The 21100-nt window shown below is 38.9% G+C and overlaps 1 protein-coding gene across 1 annotated transcript; it reads right to left on the reverse strand.

Moving 5' to 3' along the window:
• Positions 1–4017: 4017 nt before the first annotated feature.
• LOC108879932 (large neutral amino acids transporter small subunit 1-like) lies at positions 4018–21094 on the reverse strand (the record flags this gene model as incomplete). The annotated part of the gene is given in 12 exon segments (XM_018671383.2): positions 4018–4186; positions 4188–4219; positions 4315–4381; positions 4383–4493; positions 6417–6566; positions 6923–6946; positions 6948–7020; positions 7174–7277; positions 8207–8330; positions 8445–8489; positions 9059–9164; positions 20980–21094. Coding segments are annotated over 12 exon segments (975 nt in total), but the record flags the coding sequence as incomplete, so codon positions are not given.
• Between the last annotated feature and the right edge of the window lie 6 nt (positions 21095–21100).

The following is a 21100-nucleotide window of genomic DNA, read 5'->3' on the forward strand; positions in this document are numbered from 1 at the left end:
CTTGGATCCAACACTACAGCCTTTTCCAGCACATTTTACTTTCCAATAAAGGGTAAAGTAACCATTGTACATATACTTCTCAGAGAAGCAACAAAGCAGAAGAACATCACTGCTACAGTGGCTACACAGTAAAGGTCTCAAGCACAAGGAGTTTGACAAGTATAGGCATTGCACATGGTAAATGGACTGTACTTATATAGCACTTTTCTAGTCTTTTCGACCACTCAAAGCGCTTCACACTACAGATCACATTCACCCCATTCACACACATTCATACAGCACTTGACTACACTACACAAATGCTTTCTAATTCACATTCACACACCGATGACATACAAGGTTATATAAGGTTATATAAGGTTCAGTATCTTGCCCAAGGATACTTCGACATGCGGACTGAGGAGCCGGGAATCGAACCACTGATCTTCCGATTGGTGGGCAACTGCTCTACCTCCTGAGCCACTTCTGTTCAGTTGCCTACAAGTGGGAACAGAAGTGGGACACAGGAATTTTCAAAAGCCTGTAACTTTTTGATGGATGCTAAAGTTCCTGAGCATTGAACTTTTCTATCCAGAACACTATGAGTGTGAGAAGAGCATGTGAGGGCAGAGTAAGGCCATTAAATAATTGACCAAAATAACTTTCCAAACTTGAGGAGTTCAGAGGCAGTTTAACAGAGGTACAGCAACACCTGTACAGGCACAAAGCAGATTATCATAGTAATGTGTAGTTTGGAAAGTCTTATTTTTGATCATAAAATTAATAATAAAAAAAACACAATTCTGTAAGCAGTATGAATGAATAAGAATGAATTTTCACTAGAGGGGCAGAAGGAAAGGAGAAGAAAAAAAAACTTAAATGCTGAATCTGGTGCTTACTACCACATAGTAAGCAGTACAACAGCAGCAACAGAGATCACTCACTCGTCTACTCACATCAGTGTCCATATTCTTGCATCAGTTCATTCAGGGTGATGGAAATCAGGGAGGAAAATACAAACATCTAGATTGTAATTAGGAAAATACGTGTGATAACCAGGTGTGATAATGTTAATCAGTGATGGACTGATAAGTGAAGGAGAATATGAAACAAGTAGTCTACTGTAAGTAAACACCTGACAGATGTTTGGCAGAAGTCTGGTTCTTAAGGTTTTGGCGTGATGACAAACTGATGACATCTCTCTAGTTAATGTTTTAGTGCAGTATATTATTTTTGGCATCGCTTAAGAGGAAATTCCAATACAAAGAGAGTTACTAAAACAATAACATTTCTACTCCCTTTTCCTGGCACAGTTTTTGATATCATTTTTAATGACTTGATGAGACTGTTCTGAAATAAAGATGCCACTGTTTTTATACAGCTGTGTTGTGCAGGGTCTGTCTTGTCTGTCTTGTTCATGCCTATCCAGTGGTGATTTGATATATAAGAATAAATCATGCAGAGGTCCCACTACATATGGGATTTTTAGTCTAAAATCATCACTTGAGGTATATAGTCCACTCGTGAGGTGGATCTAGAGTTTCAGTCTTTAATAATTTTGTTTATTAATTTGATTCCATCAATAAATGAGTTGGAGTTGCTCTGAAAACAATAAGAAGTAAACTCTAAAAAGTTGCAACTCGACACTAAGATGTCCATAACATTTGTTGCATTCAGTGTAGTTCTTATTTCAATAAGTCTTACTGTACATAACAGTGCTAATTATATTTTTTGTACACACAAAGCCTAGTTGGAAACTTTCATCTCTTCAAACATGCATTAATTCTTATGGTCACTTGGGGGCAGTGCAACAAGTTGAAAAACAAAACATTAATATAGTTTTATTAGTTTCTAAAGCTGTTAATGTAAGCGAACAGCAGAACATGGATATACCTGACAAATCTACATCCAATATTCATTATACTTTTTACAATGAGATATAAAATAGGAGACTGTGGGAACAGATGAGGCAAAAATGACCAAAATCATAACAGAACACAAGAATCAAAAAAACTCAAGATTTATTTGTAAAGCACTTTTCAAAAAATGCCCTGTAAACAAATTAGAGGGACTAAACAATAAACAACAAAGTTTCCTAAAAAATAAATAAATAAACTTTCTACAATCCTATTCAGGTTAGTTTCCCATCAGCTTCGTGCGATGGCTGGAGTGTTAGAAAGGTTCTACCTCTAAAACATACACATTAACCCCTCCTGCATCCTGTCTCCATGGTAACAGCCGTACACCTCTATTGAGGGACTGTCTTTACGGAAACAATGCTGCCATGTACTGTACTTTTGGTCCGCTGCAGGAGGAGGTTCGACGTTAATAATATAGCACTAACTTTTTTTGTAACTGTCACATATTGTGATCTGAAAATGTGCTCCTTCTGTACTTCAACAACCCCACCACCCCAAAAAAGAAAAACAAATGAAAAACAAATCCCCTCTTTCCTATTTCCTCCAACATTTCTCTCCATCCACTGAAGAATGTGGTTGTCTTGCTGCTTGTTCCCCTCCCACCTCCTCCACATTAAGGATCCCTAACACACACGCACACATCAAACTGTAACAGAGAATGTAACAGAACATCTATGTGTTGAACAGTGAAACGTTTACATGTAAATGTCACAACTGCTTGTTAGTTCAGAGGAAGTTATGGTTCATCTCTGTGTCCAAGAGGATAACATAAGAAACTGACTGAACCCCCAATGTGGGAACCCCCTCCCACCTCAACAACCACACACACACATACACACAAACAAACATTCATTCAAATATCCACAGACACACACACATCCAAAAATCTAAAGAAAAAAAAAAAGAAGAGCATCATGTTTCTTTCTATCAGTCTGCTCTAACCTGACATGGTGTGTTTACAGTTACATGGCTTTATTACAGTATGTGATCTGAAACATTGTCTCTTGAATACTCTGTGTGATGGAGTGTTGATAGTGCTCTGGGAGCTGGGCTCAGTACACTGAGGTATTGATCCCTAACAGTGAGATCAGTGACCCAACAGTCAACAGCAGGAGAAAAAAAGGTCAATTTTGACCCACTTTTCATAATACAACTTGTCCAAACAGGTATATGCCCTCTGTAAATATGATTACATGATGATTTAAAAATCCAATGCAAATTCAAGAGCAATTAAACTCCAATACCCCGAAATCCTGTGAGGTGACATCAGTAGGCTGCTCATAGTATGCTCATGTTTAACACCACGGCCAGTCTGTAAGGCAAGTGCGCTGTGAGCAAAAACATAACTTAACGGAAAACTTTAACTAAGCTCCAAGGGATTCAGAGTTTAAACATTTTCAGTAGAACAAGACAAGTGAGCAGTGAGCTTAAATGGGTCCTCCAGTGATTCAGAAACACACCCCTACACGAAGTTGGGTTGGCTGAGTAGTACTCCATGTCAAGAAAACAGAATTTCATGTTAGGGGAGTGCAATGTATTGACTAACACAAGATTTTTTACTAAAAGTACTACAGAATTGTAATGACTGCAGGACCAAATGTTTCCAAGGAAAAGCTTCATGAATATCTGAGAACACTAATCTTGCTAAGCAACAATTTCAACTTCTACTTGAAAGCAAAACTTGGGTCCAGGAGATTAAAAGTGGATGCTTTCAGGATTTTAAAAAAGCTCCTTGTTGCTTGTCTTAGACTTAAGAGAGCACTCTTTACAGCTGTTTGCAGGTGAATGCCATCACAAGCAACAACCACTGTCATTGCCAACAGTTCATCATTTGCCACACATGCCACAGCTAGCTTTTCCCGAGAATGAGGAAAGAGGAACTTATTCACAAAAATAACAGTAAAATAAAAACTATTCTTTCAAATGCATTGTAAAAAACAACAACAATGCATTCCAGCCTACAGGGATAGTTAGTGACTAAAAACAGTCCATACTAAACATAACAACCCAAATATGTCAGTAACATAAGAAGCAAAAGAAAATTAGTTGAAAACCACAAAGACACAGAAGCTTAAAACACCTGCATGTGTCTGTTCTCATTAGGTCCTTATCAGAACCCTGCAGACAGGGTGTGTGTGAGAAAGAGAGATAAAGAGAGGGAGAGACTGGGATGAAAGGGCCAACAGAGGTCAAGCTTCATCAGCTGTGATGTCAGAGCCCAGAAATCCTTGTTGGTGCAATCTGATTGGCCACTGACTGAACTTTTAACACTGCTGAGGCACCACCTCCCATCATCTTCTGACAGAAGGCTGTGGTCGAAACTGCAGAACACACACAAGTGACATTTATCCACGATGTCTGGTGAAATTACTGTTCCAGCGACTCAAAAATGTCAAGAAATTAATGTTATACTCACAGATTCCATTCAGCAGCCACTTGGGTTTGGTCTTCCACCACACGCCCAAGAAGTAGACAGGCACTCCCGGTACCGATGATGCCAAAGCCGATGGCACACTCCTTTGGAGTTTTCCAGAAGGAGACGATGATGAGGAAGAGGCAGGCCAGCACAAAACTCACTGGCAGCAGAATATTCACCTGCAGGCAGAAGACACAAGGGTCTTCAAAGAAAATCTAAAAGATTGATAATGGACTTCCACAGCTCCCCTCACTTAAAAGAACAGTTCAACATTTTGGAAAATAAACTTTATCACGTTCTTGCCAAAGGTTAAATGAGAGGACAGATAACACTGACTATTTCTTGGCTAAGGACAGTGACGTCCTGACACATAACCCTCCATAAAATCACAAAGAGGGTGTTGTTTTTAAAGTTGCAGCTGTCCATCATATCAACTGTACATTTATTTCCCTCTCTAAATAAATTAGCATCATTACTGAAATGAATGTCCTAATGTTCTGTCTTCTTCTCCTTTGGAGCACAGTTTTATTTTCCATGGAGCACCACAGAGAGTCCTATAGGCTGACCCAAGCCTCTTTAAAAAAACTATTTAAGGATGTAAATAAGTATGTAATTCATGTTTAACGTTTCACATTGTCATTTGATAAATATTATTTTAAGAATATTTATTACAACTGCTTTAAGCACTGTGTCCATTTACTTTTGTGCACTATGTGGCCATAGATTTATTAAAAGCCCCTTTCTGAAATCCTGGCGATGTCCCCACACACAAAGCCAGGCCCTAAAGTTAAAGAAAACAAAAACTAATTTTCCCCAGTTTGGTGTGGAAGAACTTGACTGGCCTGCACAAAGCACTGACCACAACCCCATTCAGCATCTTTAAGATGACCTGGAACTGGCCAACTAAGAGACGGACTTTATTTGCCAAAATTAGTAGCCAACCTCACTAATTCTCTAGTGCCTGAATGGGAGCAAATCCCTGCAGCCAGATTAAGCATTCTGGTGGAAACTCTTCCCAGAAGAGTGAAGGCTGTTATTTGCAGCAAATTCATTTCAGTGGTTGAGATGTTCAGCGATCACTTATGCAATGTTCAGGTATCCACATACTTTTGGCCATGTAGACTGGATGAATACTGAAGGTGTCATTAAACCACCAGGTTACTGATGTTCAGTATCTCATAACTAAAAAACATTAATTAGTAAACTTAATGATGGTACAATTCTCTGGCAACTTTGCTCTAAATCTGTTGAACAGCAGGAATGTGACAGACAAAGAAAGCAGAAAGAAATAGAGAGGGAGAGTAAAAAGAATGAGATAGAGGTCAGCAGTGAGACAGTGCCACTACTGTCCCACCGCTCTCTCACACAGACAGACAGACAGACAGACAGACACACACACACACACACACACACACACACACACACACACACACACACACACACACACACACACACACACACACACACACACACACACGTGACTGGGCTAAGAGATCTATATTCCTCTTTTACTCCACTGCCCTGACAGACTCTGCCTCTTGTCTAATACACTAGGCCACGCCAGCGGGTGGAGGAGTAAAATCAGGGCTGCCATTCAGCTCAAATAAGGGATGAACACACAGCATTACGCACAAAAAACTCACACCCTCTCATGCCAACAAAGTGCAACAGTGGCACAATGGTCCTCTGTGTGTTCAGGAGTCCAGGCAGGCAGCAAGTGGTCTAGTCAGAAGACACTACGCTCTTCCTCTTGTGCACACACTACTACCAGCAGGTCTCAACACCAGCTGACAAGCATACAGCTTCTCTTCTGTCTTTTAATCTGCGATCAGTCTCTATTCATCTGAGCTCTACTGAATGGATCTTTGTTGTTTGCATGAGACAAAGACGAAACATTTCCTGCTGCCAAAGCTAACTTGTGTGGGAGTCAGTGGTAACAAAGACCAAGTGAAACTTTAACGTCTGCTCGTCTCTGTCCATGTCCTTCCATGATCAGTTTTTATATTGGTTGACATCGGTTTGAACTGATACTCTCCTGAAAATTCTGGGCATTTTTCAGCCTCTTGTATTCTGATTGACTGGCTGGATTATGTTTCTCTAACCTTGATGGGTCGCTCCAACTCGGGCTTCTTATAACGGAGCCACATCATCCCAACAATTGCCATGGCGATGCAGAGCCAGTTGAAGAAACTGAAGAAGTTTATGACGGAGAAGATGTTGTTGGAGAAGGCATAGAGCAGTGTCATCACACACTGGAAACAGTGAGAGGAGAGGCAGTTAGTTGTGCAATGAAAGGAAACAACCAGTTATATTTCTGATCAAGCCATGGCTATATAAACACACCCCAAATTTAAACTGTGATGACTTATTTGTCATCAACAATATCAGGTATGTCAGGTAACACTGTCTCCATCTTTGATTCTGTGTGTGGCATTGCTTTCCTTGTTCTGCCAAGGTGCTCTTAGTTTACAATAGTAACAACACACCAAGTTTTTAAAGTAGCCATTTATGTGTTTAGACTCGAAAGAGATTTATTCTATTCTATTCTATTCTATAATACAACTTCCTGTGGTATTGTGTACAGTAGTTATAAGATAAGAATACATACAGTGAATATAAGTGAGGGCAGTGGGGGTCAGCAGAGTGGGGTGGATCATTGACAGGAGACTAGGCAGGTGACCCTCCCGGGAACCCACAAAGAATAACCTGAGTGGGAAGGAAAGACATGGGTGAGTGCCAACAGATATATCATTCTAATTAATGCGTTAACACACATGAGAAGGTCTAAAACTTGGTAAGATAGCCAACAAGTATTTCTAAGTATGTTTCTCATATGCTGTGTTTGTATGTACATATTACCTGGAAGATGTGAACAGAGAGCCGTTGACTGAACCAAAGCAGGACAGACCAACGAACACTGGGATGATCCATGCCATTGGACCCAAGTGATAGTTACCAAAATCCTGCAGGACACCACATATACAGGTTGAATTAAGTTCAGTTTATTAACATATTACTTTATTAAAACAATTTATTTTTAATTATTCTTTTCTCAAAACAATCTGCAAATCATTCCTCTTTTTGTTGATGTTCAGTAAAGTGGATGGTGTAGTAAGTTACAATAGCTTCTTTCATTTTGGCTGGCTCTCCATTCCCTCAGGTCTGCACATTAAAGTTTGCTGTGGGTCAGTGACCTTCACTTCAGTTGAGTCAATAAAAACTCATTCAGATTTACTTTGCTCCTCAACGAATCCCAGTTGTAGTAATTGCACTGAATTTAATAGATATTTTGTACGTTTTCTCTGCTGCTGCACAAAGAGTGGGTGGTGGTGATGGTCGAGCTTCAGCCATCATTACATTTACATTGCATTACAAGAGGTCAGCATACACCCTCTGAGCAGTGCTATTTCTTCAGGGCAGTCTGGACACTACAGTGCGCCACTATTGGAAAGAGCTAGCTGGGCTGGGGCTAGCTGGTTAGCATACAAACTTGAGTAGCTGAGGAGAGATTATAGAACTAGGAGCCTATTGCCATTGTTTTCCACTGCCGGAGACAATTCTTGGTGAGTAAGGGAATGAAGTTGCTGATTTACTCACCAGTTTCTTGTAGACTGGTAAGTAAACAGCTGTTAATGCTAACACTGGCATACACAATGTAGCGATTGCAAAACATCTGAATAGCTTATTTAAATGCTGATATGACCGAACTCTCAGTGTTATGGAATAATATACACATAGTATGTCCAGAGGGAAGCCAAAGAGCTACCATTTAGGCAATTGATCAGTGATGTACCAAAACACATTTAGGATTTTTGGGGTGTGTTTTCAACTCAAAAAGTGAGTAAATAACACTAAATATTTTTTATACAAAGAAAACAGCTGAAGCACTCACCACAGCCACAGCCTTTGAGAAGAGCATCTGATCTGGGGAGAGTGTGGTGAAATATGCCAGGTTGGTCAGGACATATACTGCTGTCACAATGGGCAGAGAGATGATGATGGCTCGGGGAAGGTTCCTGAGGAATAGAGTTTGAGTTATAACGCTGATTACAACTATTCATTATCAGTCACTGCTCTAAAAAGTCTACTTCTGTTTGAAGTACTGATGCAAGTCAGTCATTAATACTCACTTGTAGGGCTCTATCATTTCCTCAGTAACAAAATTCAAGTAGTTCCTGGAAGCAGAAGGAGCAGATCAAACACAGTTCAGTTACATAGTAAAGCAGATGTATATTGTACAACTGTTGTGTATTTGTCTAACTGTAAAAATATGTCACTGATTATACCACAAAAAAACAAGGCAGACTGTACATTATCAGTGACGTGCAGTATCACTGTGCATTTCTCAAACCCATCATTAAAATCTGTGAGAGTGGAAGTTTGGAGAGGAAGGTGAGAGCTCCTTTTCAACTTGAGATTTCTTCTCTATTTAGACCGAGAAAGCAATTCTCAAATGTTTAAAGTGAAAAGAAAAGACATTACTGATCCCCAGAGAGTAAATTCACAAGTTAATTGCAATCCATTTCATCACCCAGCAAATAGGAAGTAGGTGGAATATCATCCATGTTTACATATGTTTATTTCCATCCTTCCACCATGAGGGGTCACTAAGAAGTTACAGAATGAGGCAAGTCAGCAGATTAACATTTTCATTTGCCTGAGTCTAAATGGGAAATTGGATATTGAATGGGCAGCACAGTGGCATGCAACCTGATCACACAAGTTGTTTGGTGTGTTAACTCACCAACCACCGTAGGCAAACAGACCGCTGTACAGCGCCAGGCCAATGTTTCCGAACTCATATTTGGACCCCTTGAAGGAATTCTCTGGAAGAAGTCCCTCTGTGTCACCTGGAGACGACAAGGAGAGAAAGGGAGAAAGACTTGGTTTTAAGACAAAAAAAAATCCCTCTGTCTGCATTAATGCTCAGGAGGCAAATTTATGTGCCACTGTGGGGATCCTGCGATGTGGAACAACAAATGAAACAATGAACTGTATTTACCCAACACATGCTAACATACCCCAAAAGGCCTTTGGGGTTGGGGAATAGTCAGCTTAAATCTGTCTCGGTATGTGGATCAGTGAAGGACTTCAGAATTTAATGGAGTTAAGACAGACTCGGACAGTCAATAAGTGACCCAGACTGTGGCATGACTCTGAAAGTGCTGCAAAAAAAGAGTGACAGACAGAGAAAAATCAGTGGTATATTGCCTTGCTCAAGGGTAGGGCACTGGTGGTTGAACGTGGGGGGGGGCTCATTTTGAGGATTTACATCGTTTGCTCACAGCCCCTCGTCTGACCCTCCAGGTTTCTGCTGATTTGTGCCACATTCCTGATAGACCTACTCCCCACAACATGCACACACATTCTCAGACACAGCGACGGTTGCTAAACCAACAGCCCTAGGCAGTGTTGGTACTGGGAGGGTTAGCCCTAAGCCACTATGCAGTGTGGGAAATGCGTGATTACTGCCCTGTCTGTCTTGTCTGACCAGCTCACGTTATGCTCTACCCAATCAGAGAGACAGACGTGTGACAACAGTGTCCTGAGAACCCGCTGCCCCACCTGGACAGCACTGCTCTACATACCAGCCTGACAGGGGATCTATGCTGGGGGTCTCTAGGTCTTGGTGGAACTGTTTCAAAGCATACAACTATACCAGAGGTTCCTTAGAGTTGTTTCAACATGTTCATCCCAGTAGTAGAAGTTAACTAAGTAACTTCAGTATTTTCCATTTTACTCCTCCACTACATTTCACTTTACTGTACTCCCCTACATTTTTGACAGCTGTAGTTGCTGGCCAACAGTATCTACAGTAGTTAAAAATGATTTTTATCTTGGCATCTGTAATGATAATCTGATAGACTAACATAATATGGTTAATATCTTTGATAGGGGTCATTTTGCTGCAGAATAAGTTGTTACTGTTGCTATTTTTTACTTTCTGTGATTTAAAATTGTGAATTGACTTACTTACTTGTAACATAGTATTTCTACAGTATGGTATTGCTATGTAACAGTAACAAGTAAAGTAAAAAGAATCTGAAAACTTCTTCTACCACTGCTCATGCCAGCACCCAAAAGTTTCCATCAGGTGGGTTAAAACAAATGAGCTTTTCCAATGTTTAAAAAAATATATTATTTAAGATAATATTTTTTAAATGATGAAAAGGTATTTTATAAGACTATTGTGGGTTGTCAGGTGTCAGCCAATGGCAATGTTTTTACAAAGTGCAATTGTTTACTCTTAACCTATCAACAAGTAAAAAGGTTTACAAGGCAAAATATTATTCTAAATACCAGTGGCGGGCTGTGCATTTCACACCTGGGCCTTCACTGGTGTCCTACCTGAATTAACCCACCTCTTAAAACCATCATTATAATGTCACAGTTATAGAAACCATCAGCAATATACAGAAACACAGTATAACAGAACTTTGCATCACAGACAGGCATGTCATGTAATCAGAATAAACGGCATAACTAAAGCAATGCTATACAATCCCAATTAACACAATTCATTAGGCCTACAAACACTGCAGCCACAGCTGTGCCACACACATCATCTCCAGCAGAAGCATCAATGTTAACTAATAATAAAATGACAAAGACGTAAACAATAAAATATAGGTAAAATGCATTTTATTCACTGAAACTGCTGATTATTTGTAGACAAATCAAAATAACTAAAAATATAAATATATAAATAAACTGCTTCTGTCAAGAGGACATTCTCAGCCCTAAAGTGAATTAAAACTTGAGAAATACAACTGAGCAGACCCGACTTTCAGCATTAGCCTCCATAGATAGAAAAGGAACTGAGAAGCACAGATAACCTCTACAACAGAGTCATTGAACTCTTCATCCTCCTTCAGCCATTGTGAGTAGAAAAAACAGCTATTAAATCTATACTAATGTGTTTTAGCTTGCACTAGTAGCTATAGATGCGGCTTGCTAGCCCTTACCAGTACGCTCTCTGACCACCCAATCAAATGACTGTGAGGAACAACTTAATACATAAAGTATTAATGGGAAATGGGAAAAACATATATAAAAATATGATTCAGTGTTTAGGCCTGCTGGCCCTGACAGCCCACCACTGCTAAATACAAGACATATGTAGTACAACATTACAACCGACACAGTATTAATGTCCAACTGCTAAATTATAAATAAATAAATTCCATATAGGCTGATATTCACTTATTGTAGATACAGCATATTGAGAACAAGAAATTACAGGAGCCAATATGTTTGCAGTCATTTAGAACAATGTCACAAGTATTGTTTGTCCACCAGACAGCACTGTTAATTTCTCAACTGCAAATTGCCCCACTCAGTGCAACATATCCTGGTCACAATTCCTACATGATCAATTTTATTATTATTATTATTATTTTATTAATTTATTATTATTACTGGCATCACCTTACATTTTATTGGAACCCGTGTTATGCTATGTTCTTCTCTCGCTTTTGTTTGTTTGTTTTATGTGATCTGTGTATTGAATAAATATACATTGGCCTATATTGTTATCTGCTTTTTTTAACTCTCAAACATCTATAGGAGTACTGGCGTAAAAAAAAAAAAAATCCAGTATCCGTTTGGCTCAAGATATTATACTCATGTCTTCCATCTCTAAACACAGATAGATGGCTCTAAATATTGTAGAAGTACAGTTGGCCTAAACACAACCATAGATTTTAATAAAATTCATGCTATTCTCAAAAAACATAGTTTACAGAAATATGATATGTTTTAAGTTTGTGTTTACATAGTTCACGATAAGAAATGTTTGGCATACAGCCATACAGCTCTAATAGAAGTATTCTTCTTGGAAGAAACTCTGCTGAACATTGATATATTATCAGTCAGGTCTTCTGTTTAACTGATCCTCTTGCAACCAAATTCATTGTGAGGTTTCTGCGTCAACCATAATGATTTATTTCATTCAAACAAAATATACCTTACTATATGAGTATATATACTGTACTGTATATACATCTGTATAATGAAGGCGTTTTTTGTTGTTGTTTTGTTAAACCAGCTGAGGCCACACATACACAATGAACTCATGTGACCATCATACTCCCCAGGTCTTGCCCATCTTTACACAAAGATACACACAACTACTGCTCAGGAGCACCTGCCTACAAACCCTCGGGCCACCTCACATCTTCTGTGAGGCTTGAACCCAGTGTAACAGCTGATGGGTTCCTAACCTTTACAGCTATTCATGGTGGTAGAGTCTGAATCATCACAGAGTCCTGCTCTTATCTTTCCTTCTTCAACCCTGCTCAGCCTTTATTTTATGAGATAAGTACTATTCTAAAAAGAGACAAACACAAAAATAATAAGCTTTCATCCTTTTCTCCTGCTGTGTTTCACTTTTTCATTCAGCATTTTACAGCTTCATTCCTTCCTCTGTTACTCCTCCATTACCTTCCACCGCACTAGTCAAGAAACACTCCAAGCTGTAATCAGCCAGTCACATGATACCAGTGCCAGGCAGTGAAAGTGAGATACACACACACTCACACACACACAGGATGAAATATGTATGCACACTGCAGAACACACACACTCAAGGTACACGCATACCACTAAAGACTGAATGAAAGACAGCCAGAGTTCCTACCTGTGGTTACTGGGTTGAAATTAGGCCTGCTTTAATAATAGGAACTAAAAGGATTTAGGCATTTTTGCATTAAAAAGTACAATGACTATTTACTAACACTTCCTTGGTTTGATACAATACCCTCCTATTCAAATCATATACCTTTTTTTACATGTATTTTTATTGTTTTAAAGAAAGTGCAATATACAATACAGTATTACATTCTCTGAAGTCACTGTACTTATAACCTCCATCCCACCTACAACAAACCCTCTTGCCAAGAAAAGGGGGGGTGAATAAATGAAAATTAAATAAATAAATAAAATGAAAAAGAAAAAATGTAAAAAAAAATTAAAAGAAAATAAAAAAGAAAAAGAGGGGGGGGGGGCTCTACTCATGTAAGGTGCTTGTGTGCTTAACTGTTGAATGAATTACGGAGAGGGAAGTGCAGTAAATCTGTCAAAGTAAGTCAGTAAAGGGTCCCAGATTTTGAAGAATTTCTTGGTTGACCCTCTGAGGGAGTATTCAATCTTTTCTACTTTTAAAAACATCATCAGAGAGCCACACTGATGCCATTCTTCGTCTTGCTTTTAAAGTTGCAAAAGCAACTACATTTTCTTTTCTATTAGGCATTAGAAAGTCACCATTCCCTTGGACTCCAAATACGGCTATTATGAGACTAGGTTGTCAATCTAAATCAAAGGCTTCATTTAGGATCCCAAACACTGACGTCCAGAACTGTCTTAGTTTAGAGCACGACCAAATCATGTGAGATAGGTCTGCCCAGTCCAGCCTACAGCGGTCACACATATCACTTGTATTACAGTATATTTTGGCTATTTTAACCATACTATAGTGCATACGGTGAAGAACTTTAAACTGAGTCTAGTTCAGTCGTGCACAAGTTGATGTTCCAGTCACCCAGCTCAAAGCTCTGTCCCATACAGCATCTGCATCATCAGCATTTTGTTTTGATGCCATCTGTAGATACATTATTGAATGACATAATTAAACTGTATATTTTAGAAATTTGACCTCTCAAGGTTAGCGGGTCTGCAATATATCTTGTAAATGTGAAGATTCAGACAATCGAGGAAAAGATGGGATGTGCATCAGAATGAAATGACGACTCTGAAGATATCTGAAAAAACTAGATTTAGGAATTTTGAATTTATTTGCCAATTCAGTAAAGCTGTGAAAAACCTTATTTATGAGAAAATCTTTGCACGTGGTAAGGCCCAAGAGTTCCCACTGTTTGAAAGTATCATCCAGACTGGACTAAGTATGGAAAGATCGGGGGGGTGTAGATTAGCTTAGTTTAGCACTTGTAAAGAACAAATGTAAAAAAACAATGCATGGTTTTAGAGTAAGACACCTGTTGTAACTACTGTATTTCTGTTTGTGTACAAATTGAGCTCACAAGACACACTGTGTTAAATAGCAAGTTGGTGGATGTATTGCTTTGGACAGAGAAATATGTGTATTTCCCAAAATGTTGAATTATTCTTCTAAATAATGTCTAAAAACTTAAAATGTTCCTCTTGGATTTCCTGTAATGTTTTTATTTTTTGTGAATTCCACAATGACAATTACTCAAACATGCTTTATGTGCTCAGTCCCCACATAAAATTTTAGGCTATTTAAGCACATAATTGGCAGTGACTGAGTTTACATTTAAATTAAAGAGACAGAAGACCAGGTAATTCAAGGGGATTAAATGGATTAGGCCTGTCTGTTAAAACTGAGATGAATGGAGTTTTTCCCAGTGGAAGAAAGGGGGTAGAAAAAACAGTGTTGGCTAAGTAGTATATTGACAATGCCTGAGTTGGTTGAGTTGGACCCCTCCCACTGCACAAACACACACCTTTTATACATGAACACCTCAGAGAGAGCTGTGCTGGTGTGTGACTCAAGATGTCAACCATTGACATTTACATGAGCTCAGAAAATCTTGGTGTGTAACTGTAAATGTGTGGGTTGCTTTTTTGTATTAAATAAACTGTTTGATAGAGAATAAGATGCTAAAAGATGGAATATGACAAGATGAAATAAAGTAAATCAATGTGAGTTTAGGCTGCTCAGAGATCAGTCTCTGTGAGTGTTTTACTTGCAAAGTGTGTAGGCAGGTGTCAGAGCTAATCAGATTACACTGGTCTCTAATCTGAGACACCAGCACACTGACCTTATGAACACAAAGCTCCATGAGCACGCAAAAATACACACACACACACACACACCCACAAGGTGAATACAGTAGGTAAAACACCAGCTCTGAGCATGGGTAGTGTGTCAAATATGTACTAGTTTAAGATGGGTCAGGATGAACAGAGTGTTGGTGTTGTCAGTTTGGTTTATCTTTATACATCACCATAACATCTAGGCAGCTAGTGTACATCTCTACTAGGGATGTGCATGAATAACCGATGAGTCGACTAGTTGAAACAGTAAGCCTAGTCGATGCATATTTTTAACAATCGACTAATTTTTATTTGACTAACTTTTATTTGTGCGGAGGAGGGAGGAGATTTATGTTTTACTTACATAGAGATTAATGTTCATGTTTCTGTTTCTGCCCAAGTGCGCATCTTCTCTGTGTGTGGTGCAAGCAAAACACTAGAACAGACGTCGGCAATAAGAAGAGAAGCGGGCTATTAAACGGGCTGTTGCTAATGTTAGCTCAGGCTGTTTTGAGATGCTCAGCTTGTTTTTAGGTTAGGACTCTTTCAGTGTTCACGTTTCATGGTAGAAACACTGAATGAAGCAGTTTCATATAAAAAAAAAATCAATGTTTCTCCACACCAAGGACACGGGAATTTGAGAGGGGCTGTTTGTGACAGCAAACGACAGGAGCAAATAACTGCTTTGGTGACTTAAATGCTTTCAGATGATATGTTTCCTTTTAGTGTTGTCGGAGAAGTGGAGCTGTCAAAGTACAACAAGGCAGCTAGAGCTCTAAAAAAGAACTTAACGGAAGCCAACAAAGTAGCAATAACAACCACTGCATGATCAGCTCTCACATCAGTTTTATGTCACTGTGCCGTTACATGGACGGTGACCGGAACATTTCCGGTTCTGTGCTCCAGACTCACAGCAACAGATGAGACACACTGCTGAAGACAACACCGCTAGTCTGAGGTGCGTTGTTGATGAGTGAGGCTTGGGAGGTAAAGTTAGTGCATCTGTACACTACACTGCTAAAAACATGACTCAACACAACAACATATTATTTTGGTTTGGGTGGAGGGCAAGTCTTAACGATGACGTCACAACTAATCGATTAATCGACGTAAATTGGCTTGATTAATCAACTTCAAAAGTAATCAAAATGCCCATCCCTAATCTCTACATAATTATACAAATCACATACTAAGCTGTACATTATTCAGAGGATTCTTTCTATGACAGTGATATTAAATTTCAGATCATTTCTATTAATGGCCATGACTCAATTAGACTGAAAATCGAGCGCTGAACATAACCCAGTGAACAAATTCCCCAACTTTCCCAGTCCAGAAAACACCTCTCCACATGATTTTTTAAATCAGAAATTCAATGACCAGGAAACACACTGCATTTTATTTTTCTTCCTCTGTTTTTAATTTTCTTTTTGATCAGATGGCAGGTTAAACAATGAATGTGTACTCTAACATAGACCTATAAATCACTGACTTACCACACTAACTAGCAAACAGCAGCCAGAGACGATGGCAGCACCCAGAGGGGTTGCAGTGGAAACAGCTTGTCAGGTGAGTTTGTTGATGTAATCCACACACCCAGTCTTTGTCTAAATCTACATAATCTAAGGCGTCTCAGATAAACAGTTATTAGAAGCTTTGTCTTTCTTTAATGAAAAAGACTAGTGTTAAACATTTAAGAAGGGCATTAGACTCGATACAAAGTCAGAGACTGACTTGTAAAATAGCACTTAGGAAAGGACTAGAATTACAAATGAGCAGAATTACACTTCATGTTCCAGCTATATACCTAAACAGGTATTAGACAGGCTGCTTGCAGTCAACTCGTATGTGGATTAACATCAGTTCAAGAATGAAAGCTGGAAGGATATATTGGCAGGTTGCCATAAGGGAATAAGTAGTCAACTGTGGAAAGAGTTTGACTGGAAGGTAAAGATCAGATTTTTTTAATACTCCCTTTATTATCTCTTCATAGGTGAAAAACCCTAACGTGGCACTATGTTGGCAAAAATGCTGAAGTTTTGGCGACACCACACACATCCTCTGGGACTGTCCAGTACTGCAACGATTCTGGGATGATATTAAAAAGGAAATCGATACTATTTTGGGGATAGATGTTACTCTGGAACCAATGTTGTTTTGTTGGGAGTCATACCCAAAGATATATATAATACAGACCAATGATATGCACTGAGGATTCTCTTACTAGTAGCAAAAAAATGATTACTGTGAACTGGTAAAACCACCAACTATAGGTCAATGGATCCAGAGACTGAAAAATGTATATATGATGGAGTGAATGACGGCTAGTCTGCAGCTCACAATGGACACTTTCATGCAAAGATGGACTTGTATTTCAAGGTACCTGGGTGTACAATAGATGGGACGATGTGATGGAGTGCTGGTGGAGGCTCTTCTTTGGAAAATCTTGCTCAGCTACCATCTATAGATATTTGCTCTTCTACCTGTCATTGTCAGTGCTTTTACTATTGTTAATATTATAACTATGTACATTTTTGTCTGCTAGTATGCGCTATATTATTACTTATCTTGTTTTAATATATTATTTTCATGCATTAATATACCTCTTTACCTTAATCTAATTATACATATGTGTATACATGTGTTATAACGTATGTGTATACAAGAATGTGTAGGATGATGTATTGATGTATGTGTGTCTTATTACTTATTTTTATTTCATTAATTTATTTATTTTATCCATTTCTACTCTTATTATTTATTCTTATTTTAATTCCCCCCCTCCTTCTCTCCCCTTTTAATTTATATATTCATTTTATTATTTATTTACTCTTATTGAACTCTACTGTACAGTCTTATCACTCATTTTCAAAATCATATGTCAGGAAATGTTTTATAAAATGTTTTAAAATGTTTAAATAAAAAAGTTCCAAAAAAAAGAATGAAAGCTAGGAGCACTTGCTGCTTCTGGCTAAAGAATGAAGAAGAGGACCAGTTAGAGCTTATGCTTGTTATTTACTTAAGATCAATGGAATTCAATTGATCCACTGGACTAGAGGGAGGACAGAAAAAACAACAGGACACTGATGCTGGTGCAGATTTGGAACAATGCTGCAGATTTCAGAGACATAAAAAAAGAATAAAAAGAAGCACAGTGGGTAACTCTATCTCTACAGCCACTAATATGCTGCATATTGGCCAGTGAGGCTGAGTATTAGTCAAATATATCTAAACCTGTCCAGTACTAATGTCTACATTTTTTATATCATTACCTCCACATGCCCATCTGCCCACCCACTGGCTTTAACAGGCCTTTTTGTCTAACATCTTGGTAATTGTGTGTCCCCTTCCTAAAAGTTACCTGCCTCTTTTATCTGTTTGCCAGTCTGAGGTCTGCTCTGGCAGGGAAACAAACTTTTTGTTTTAAAGCTGATCCAAACTCCTGATAAACAACTACAACTGACTTACTTGTCTGAAACTCTGAAAGGAGAGGGCCTGCTGAAATGCCCTGAGCACACTCAATCTTTACAGAAACATCAGCCTGCCTTTATCAATGTCAATTCCAGTGATATTTTATTTCAATGTTTATTTACTGGGATAATGCTACATATGTTACAAAACTAGTCTGGTTTCTCACTTTCCTACCCCACCTACTCTCACATCAGATACACTGACAACCTGCTCCCTCCACTCCATCTCTTTCTGCTCAGAACAATTCCAGTCCTGTTTGCCCACCAGTCAGCTGATCTCAGATCTGTGATCTATGACCTCCACAAAAACAGACAGTCTGTCATTTCACCCACAATATGAAGTTGGATTTGGACTGCTGTTGATTCAGAAATGTCATGTGCCAGTGGCTGTGCGTATAACATCTCTTAGGCATGTCATGTTGGAGAAACAGCTCCCCTAAAATGGTTCTAGGTTGGTTCTGTTGTAATGATAGAAACTTGATATAAAGAGGATACCTTCACATTTAATACAGCAGCAGCAAGGTAAATGTTGGGCTTACAGTCATGTATTTAATCAAATTTTAGAAGTTTTCAGGAAATTGCTTTGAGTTCCGATAGATACCATCAAGTCTATATGTTTGGTGTTGCAGTTTGAGTTAAACTGAGACTGTCAAAAAAAAAAGAAAAAAAAACATCAACATTTCAAAGCTGAATTTCACCAGGGTCAATGTTGAATGTGAGGTCAAAGGGTAAGGAGTCATGGGTGAGTTCAGGCTCCAGACAGACAGACAAACATGTTACTGGTGTGGTCAGCTGTTCTCCACAACCACCTCTCAGTCTAAACTCCAGTGTTATACTACAAATTACTTTGCAACTGGGTAAGATCTGACAGAACGGAGCCTGCAGTCAGCTTACTGTTACTAATCCATAACACTGTTTACTTTGTGATTACATTCAATATAAAAATGTGGTCTGTGGTCTCACAATGACTGATTCACATTCAGCACACATGCTTGTTGGCTTCCTTTCTAGTGGGTTTCCCCTCTATTTTTTTCACCCATCAGAGCACAGATTTACTTTGAAAAATGCTAATCCAAGTGTACCCCTGATTTCCTGTTGCCTCTGTGTCTCATTGAGGAGTACAGCAGTCGACAGGTTCCCCGCAGACAGGAAGAGAAGTAGCCATAGGAGCACAGCAGTGCTTGGCAGCAAACACACAGAGACAGCAGGTGGAGCATAAGCCTACAGTTACCTGGTAGAGGTTTTTTAAATCATTGGAAGGGAAGCAGAAATGTATTATGCCACTCTCAATATTCAGGACTGCAAACCATAGTAGTCTAATTTCTATGGCATTAAATCAATGAACCCCGATGTCTTAGTTAAGACAGTCTTCCTCTAAGGGTCAGGGGTTTGATTCCCTAGGCATACTTCCTGTTTGTATTAAGACGAAGAAGATGTTAAATAATATACCTTCTCTAGGAAAATTTCAGTGGTCTGATCATTCACAGAAAAATGGGACATGAGTTCTGCTTGTTCTGCTCAAATGTCTTGTAGCTAATGAGTACATTTCCTAATGAAAGTAGCTGAGTTCTGCTGAAACGTTATTGTCTGCTTTCTCTGTGCCGTCCTCTCATTTCTAGCTACAACATCCTGTGACCTTAATGAGGGTTCGGCTGGACTCCAGGAAGCTACCAGCTACTCTACCTCCACAGATTCACTGCTCACATGGAACAAATACAACAGGCTATGTTGAGATTAACTTTGGTCAGAATGATCTCAATGCCAAAATTTGATTAGATATGGTCCAGAAAACTGTGCAAAACAAATTGGAATAACTTCAAATTAAAAAATATGCCTCCACATAATCTCCTGATTATTTTAATTAAAGGACTGTTTTCTTTCATAGACTTTGGAGAAATTGTATTTTGTTATATGTGAGCAGTATGTCATTAGCACAGGAACAAACAAACCAAAAAAAAATGAATGGACAGAACTTCCTACATCAACAGAAAGATATTCTGTATGTGAGAAAATGTAATAATCTAATTTGAGGATTCCCCATCAGTGAGTGTGGTTGATGAGTACACATCAACAGGGAAGATTACAAAATGGAACAAAGCTGCTTCAGTCACATTAACCACTTCCTGTTTCAAGGCACGTGGCACAAACTGTGCCTTTACAGATAGTATACTTCCTGCATTAAGTACGGAGCCTGGGTGTGTACTGTACATACATGGGAGCTCTGTAAACAACTGCACGTTTGTTGTAAGTTTTCTTGGATGTATTTTAAGCCAGCTGTTGCTTTACTGGCATCTGTACCCATGTCTGTATTCTATAGTACTGTATGTTATACATACATACATATATACATACACATGTGCGTGTGTGTGTGTGTGTGTGTAGTTGTGCTTGTGCAGAATACCTTGGCCAATCTTGACAAAGCCAATAATGATGATGAGTCCGAGTGCTAGAAGCTTGGCTGCAGCAAAGAAGTCCTGCACTTTGGTGGCTGCCTTCACACTGTAGCAGTTCACAAAGGTCAA

This window comes from Lates calcarifer, unplaced genomic scaffold, assembly GCF_001640805.2.
Source record: "Lates calcarifer isolate ASB-BC8 unplaced genomic scaffold, TLL_Latcal_v3 _unitig_798_quiver_2688, whole genome shotgun sequence".
In the NCBI taxonomy this organism is placed as follows: Eukaryota; Metazoa; Chordata; class Actinopteri; family Centropomidae; genus Lates; species Lates calcarifer.